At 50.0% G+C, this 6,642-nt stretch overlaps 1 protein-coding gene across 1 annotated transcript in view; it reads left to right on the top strand.

Moving 5' to 3' along the window:
• LOC130370471 (TBC1 domain family member 14-like) overlaps positions 1-6,642 on the top strand; it is a 30,663-nt gene that overhangs the window by 15,361 nt on the left and 8,660 nt on the right. The window contains 1 exon segment of the mRNA XM_056576220.1: positions 4,567-4,691. Coding sequence (XP_056432195.1) covers positions 4,567-4,691 — 125 coding nt within the window.

Raw genomic sequence — 6,642 nt, 5'->3', positions numbered from 1 at the left:
GTGTGTTACTGTCTGTGTGTTACGTTTTGTGATGATGCTGTGTGATTAATTGTTACGTTCTCTGTGTGATTGTCTGATGTGGTTGCATGGGTGATTGATGGCCACTGTGTGTGTGATTGTTTGATGTGGTTTTATGGTTGATTGATGGCTACTCTGTGTGCGTGATCGATTGTGTGATTGATGGTTACTGTTTGTTGTTTATTGATTGTGTGTGATGGATTGATGTTGTGTGATCGACTGATTGATTGTATCCTCGATTGATGATTGTGTACGATTCAAGGTGTCTGGGATAGTTGATGTCTAGCGATGTTATGTTGTTTGATAGGTTTTGCCTTGGATCACGAGTGTGCGTGCGTGTTTTTTTTTTTTTTTTTCATTAGATATGGTTAGTGTTTGCTTTGTTCAGTACATCTTCCACTTTCCTCTGTTCCCCATGCCTTCTTACTACCTCATCACTTTGACCTTTTCTTAATCTGACAGATTGTGCTTGTGTGCGCTTACGATCAGTAAACTCAGCTCAACACCAACACATTCGGCCTTAGACGCGTGTTGCTGTTACCCGGTCTGCCTGGGATGACACCCTCACCCCCACCCCCACCACCTCGCCTCCACCACTAACAACCACCTTCCCCTTCTCCTCAACCACCTCCTCTCCCCTTCCCCACCAACATCCATCTTAGCCACCTTCACCTCGTCTCCTCACCCCACCACCTTCCACGGCCCCCCAGCTGCCCCTGCCACCTCATGCACATGGCCTCTTAGGAGGGGATACGCAGGGCTCGTTTGCACATGATGGCTCATTTATGGAGTCTGTCTGACTGAACCACAGCCCCCAGATGGCGGGGCGGGGGGGGGCGGCGGCTCCAGTACTGATGGATCTTTGTGCTCCTAGAGTGTGTGTGTGTGTGTGTGTGTGTGTGTGTGTGTGTGTGTGTGTGTGTGTGTGTGTGTGTGTGTGTGTGTGTGTGTGTGTGTGTGTGTGTGTGTGTGTGTGTGTGTGTGTGTGCGCGCCCCATTATGAAGGGATGGGGAGTCTTTGGGCATTCATTCTGGGACTGCTTTGAGCAGCAATTTGGAAACTGGGATCGGAAACTTGATCGTACTTGAGGCCTCTGGCTCCCTTAGCTAATTAGGCTGTAGACTCTAGCTTCAGGCCAAAGCTAAAAGGTTTAGACCCCAGCCATACCACTAGTATTGGGGCTTAGATGCTAGCACTGGGTCTAAATAGCTACAAGTTTAAGGCCGTAGCTACTAGCGGTAGGCCATAGCAGTAGCTAGCTTTCACTACTTGCTCTGCAGGCAACATTGTTTTATCCCAGAACCATCGGGAGCTCTACATGTATTTATTTACTTTATACTGACATGTATTGTCATATTCGTTACACAATGTGTTTGCATGTGTGGTTGGTATTGTGTTGACACCCGCGTTCTCATCTTAAAAAGATCCTCCTCCATTGCTGCATTGCAGCCCGTCTTAACACAATTCTATTCCAATGCAGAAGTAAAAGGCAAACGAAACCCATTGATTTTTTTTTATCGGCTTTTAGGCATTTACAGACAGAGTTGAAGAGAGAGACCCGGAAAGAGAGAGGGATCGGCAGGTCGGAATCGAACCTGGATCACTGTGAGGCGTCACCACCTTTGTGGTTAGTGTGTCAGTGGGTTGCGCTTCAAAGCCGCCACTAAACCAATTTCTTCTCGGCGTTGCCCAACTAGCCAACAGTAGGTATCTCCAGGTCTTCCTCCAGGATTCAGTTGGTACGGCGGGTGTCTCGCCCCCGTCCGGTCCTCTTAGGACCTGCCGTCGCCCAGGGAGAGGCCGACGTCGTCACCCAGGAAACCCGAGAACCCCTCGTCAGGCGCTCGCGTGACAAGGCAGGTTTCCCCGGCAACGAGTTGCTCGGCGATACGGTTGCCTTTCCAGCAGCTGAGGGCTCCCTCGTGTAGACGTTATGGAAGCTATTCCTGTTAGCTCCATGCTACCACTCCTCTGGTTCAGCAACTTGAGCTAACATGAGCTAGCATGGTTAGCTTGATGCTACCGGCTCGCATTGTTAGCTTGATGCTGCACCTTCAGTTGGCTAGGGCTGTAACAAGGCTAGGCTCAAGAGTGTGTGTCTTTTATAGCAATGCAAACCCTAGTGTTTTGTGATTCCTCTAAGTTATAGGTGTCATGTCACACTTTTCTGTCACCTTGTTTATCCTATCATTCCAAAGGTGAACCTGTGCTGCATAGGGCGTGTGGGGTTGTTTGTGCACACACACACACGCTCACACGTACACACATACACACACACCTCTAGCCGGTGGCACCTGCAGTGCAGCTGGAGCCGGTGCCAGGTTTCACACTACAAGGCTTCCTCTGGCGCAACACGCACTCGCTCACTTATTCATGCACGCATATTCACTGCTTCACTGCCCCAGTGTCCTAGCTGGACCGGGGAGAACAAAAGCACTGCGTTGGTTCGGGCCCTCTGATTGGCTCGCTGTGTAAGCAGTACGCCCTTGTAGCGACCCGTGGTGTGAGTCCTGCCTGCTCCTATGCTCCTCCCTCTTCTTCCGTCGTCTTCCCTGTCCGCCTCCCCGTCCATAAAGGCCCAAGCCAGCCCATAAGTCAATGTATGTAAATGGCGATGAACACCTTCGGCCCATCTGTATGTATTTTGCTCTTCAGTGGAAAAACGGCAGAGGAGACTCTGGCTTTGTTTCCTTTCTCCACCTCCCTCAATGAATTATGGAGGACAGAGTATGGCAGGCTAAATATAGCCCAGGAGGGTCGAGCCCTTGCCTGCTCTGCAAGGCTGAAGGCTTGAGACAGGGCTGCAATCCACAGGGTATAAGCTCCACGCACAATGCTACTGGACCTTAAGACCGGGAGGGAGGGAGGGAGGGAGGGAGGGACGGAGGGGGGGGAGGGACCTTGGTGGCTGGATGGATGGGGAGAGGGGGAGAGAGAGTCCTTGGTGGAGAGAGGGAGACCTTGGCTGGATGGATGGATAGGGAAAGAGAGAGAGGAGAGGGGGATAGTGAAAGAAAAGCACCATCAGTGCGATTGGGAAAAGATAAAAACGGATTGGATTTGGGAGTAGAGATCCCTTCCCCTCTGCCTCCTGTCCTCCCTCTCTCTCCATCTCCTCACTGGGCTGAGTCACCCTCTTGGTTTCTCCCCCTCATCTCCTCCCTCTCTCCCTCTTAAGAGACTCCTGTATCACTTACGGTTTCTGCCTTCTGGTTTCTCCTCTCCTCCCTCTCAGCAGCTCCTATCAGACCACAAACGACTCTTTAGTTCCCTTCCCTGGTCTCTCTATCTCCAGGCTCTCTCTATCTCAAGGCTCTCTCTCTCTTTGTCTCTCTCTGTCTGTCTCTGTCTTCCACTATGAGTCAAATGGGTAGTGTGTGTGTGTGTGTGTGTGTGTGTGTGTGTGTGTGGTGTGTGTGTGTGTGTGTGGTGTGTGTGTGTGTGTGTGTGTGTGTGTGTGTGTGTGTGTGTGTGTGTGTGTGTGTGTGTGTGTGTGTGTGTGTGTGTGTGTGGTTGTTTACCCTCGTGCAGTGATAAACCATGGCTTGACCCTCCCACCAACCTCTGTCCTGCAGTGGCGTCCTTTAATGGTTGAGGTCGTTGCCCATATCTACATTCCACCCAGCTCGGAGAAACAGTCACCCTTCCAGCGAACTAGTGAAGAGATTGTCAGTTATGTTATTCGCTTTAGCTCAAAAGAAGAAACGTGAATCTGAGTGTTGTGCCGGTGTTCTTTGTTGGGACAGTGACGTGTAACACGCGTGTGGCTAAGATTTAAGACACATTTAAGACACATTTATACAAGTTGGCCTGATTTGGGAGAAAGAACCGTCAGACATATGCTGTCATTTTTTCAGTTGGTCATCTAGCCTGCAAACTTATTAGCTTAATTAGCTGGCTGCTTACTAATCAATGTGACATGCACATGATCCCAATATAGTTTCGGTCTCTCTGCTGTTTATCTACAGTGCATCACAAGGTCTCTCGTTCCTGTTTCTCTCTCTCGGCGTCTCTACCGGTATACCTTCAGGACTCATTACACCCCCCCACCCCAACGCTCTCCGGACGCTAGTGTGGAATTTAGACCCCGCTATTCATCTCTCACACACACACATGCCCGTACGTTCCAGAGACCCCTGGGTGGGTCAGCTGACGGCCGTGAGGTGTGGCCCTCCCTCCCCCCTCACTGTGTCACATGCTCTCTCGCCCTCACACACTCATTAGACATGGGATGGCAAACGGCTGGGGGTCGGGGGGGGGGGGGGGGGGGGGGGGGCTTTTCACAAATCTGTGAGGGCGCAGTGCAGCAAAGCACTGTGTGTATACATTTGTTATTGTATTGCAACGATGCGTTTCATTGAACGAAACCTCTCCGGTATAATCGTCTGTTGTTTTCCTCAGGTGTGTGTGACCTGCCTAACTGTGTGTGTGTGTGTGTGTGTGTGTGTGTGTGTGTGTGTGTGTGTGTGTGTGTGTGTGTGTGTGTGTGTGTGTGTGTGTGTGTGTGTGTGTGTGTGTGTGTGTGTGTGTGTGTGTGTGTGTGTTAGGAATGTGAAACGGAGAGCAGCAGAGGAGGACCCGTCAGCCCCCCGTCCCCCCGGCAGAACGTCAGGAAGGGCCTGGCCTTCGAGCCCCTCTCCACCACCGCCCTCATCCTAGAAGACAGACCCCCGTACGTTCACACACACACACACACACACACACACACGGCACCACACGCGTCTTCGTCATGCCTTCACAGGGTTTAAACATCCTCTCTCAGTTTCTCGAATGTCCAGCTAAAGGAGGGGATTTGTTTTATGGCTGGTTCAGACCACACGACTTCAGCACCGATTCATTCGTCGCAGACAATTTGCGAGGAGTACACGATTCAGAAAAGTCGGCGACGAGACAAGGTCTTGTAATGTGACTTTTTCTTTTTTCGTCTGCGACGTTCGAAAGACGTCTGGAGACCCGGGACACAGATATAGAGACGCGTCAGGTGGGGACAGAACACACCACGAGCATCTCAACCCAGCGCTCGTCCGCTGGTTTCCAACCAGCATTCCACTGTGCGATCATCCCTGCTGCGTATGCCCTCACACATTGTTGAAATCATGTGCTGGATGCTTTATTCTTTCTATGTGGCTTTTAGTTAATGATCGGGCTATAATAAGACCATGTTGGCTATGTAATCGCTGACAACAGTGGACATTTCATAGTGGTTGGACATTTTAGCGTGCCGACAGGCTTTTGTCGGGATGCGGAACATGCAAATCAAAATGGGGCTGTCCCCGCGAAACCGGGACGTCTGGTCACCCTATGATCGGGTTGGGATCAATTTTTTGAAAAAAAACATTGGATTACAGTACGACACTGGATTATGATATTACGCAGCGGGTGCGGATGACATTACAGCTCATCCGCGCATCTCTACTAACTAGACTTTACTGCACTACGCAGAGGACCGCCTTCATAATACCTGGTATTGGAAGTCGGAATCCATTGTTATTGACACATTGTTGCTGCGTTGCTGGTGAGTGTATTGTGAACGATACAAAGTATAGATTCTAGAGCATCGTACCCTCGAATCTGTGCCCAGTCTTCCGACCAGACAAAGCCTGATTTCCTGGCTCTGTGATCGCATAGTGTGACATGTTAAATCGCAGAGGAACATCTGTGAAACATGTAGTCTGAACCAGCCGTTAGAGGCATCATATGTATTGAAATTATCTCAGGATCTGGACAGCAATCTAATAAATCGGATGATCTGACAAAACATAAACATGTTCTGTTGCTGTCACAGGCCCGTGTGATAATCCCCTCCAATAACTTCATGAGTGAAAGGCTGAGCTGTCTGTCTGCCACTACCCGACCTGCTCCCTGCCCATGCACTCACTGCCCAGGACTGGAGTCTTCCACAGGGCTGAGCAGCCCTATTGCTGAGCTAGCGAGCTTGTCCCCTGTTCTGGAGGAATAGCTTTGGAGGGAAGCCTGAACGGAGGGGTGGGATTTCATTTCGTTGGATACTTCAGAATCGAGCTTACTCTGGCTGGTTTCTGCAATTGCCTACCGTAGCTTAAATCGTGACACATCCCTTTATTCCTTTACATATACACAGTTTATTATAGCGCAAGTGAACCCACTGTTTCAGCTGGAAGTCGAACACTTCGATTAAAATAAAGTGTTTTGTGCTGAGAGTTTTAGGAAAAACGCTGGTGTAGCTGTGGTTACGAGCTACACCAGCTTTGTGATACTTTTTTAGTGACGTCGTTGTGTATGAGCATTACAAGGTGCGAGGATTTATATGAAATGTGCTTAACCGTAGCGTTATACTATAGGTGTCCGGCAAGCCTAACCCTAACTCGGACGTGGACGTAAAATAAACCCCCACTCAGACAGTGCTTCACCATCCACACACCGTGGCGTTATGCTAGAAGTGTCTCGGACATCGCAGTCAAGCGCTGCCCAGACAGAGCTCCACACACACACACGAGTGCCTCGGAAAAGGCCCTCAGAAGTCACGAAAAGAACGCCACCTGCGTTCACAGCAGAGTGGAACGTTCAGTGTTTTTGGGAACAAAAGCTTAGGATTTTACGTGACGTGACAAAATTACATTGATTACTGTGTTCATATAAGACGT

This window comes from Gadus chalcogrammus, chromosome 17 (assembly GCF_026213295.1).
Source record: "Gadus chalcogrammus isolate NIFS_2021 chromosome 17, NIFS_Gcha_1.0, whole genome shotgun sequence".
Classification (NCBI taxonomy): Eukaryota; Metazoa; Chordata; class Actinopteri; order Gadiformes; family Gadidae; genus Gadus; species Gadus chalcogrammus.
This window is presented reverse-complemented; position numbering and strand designations above follow the sequence as displayed.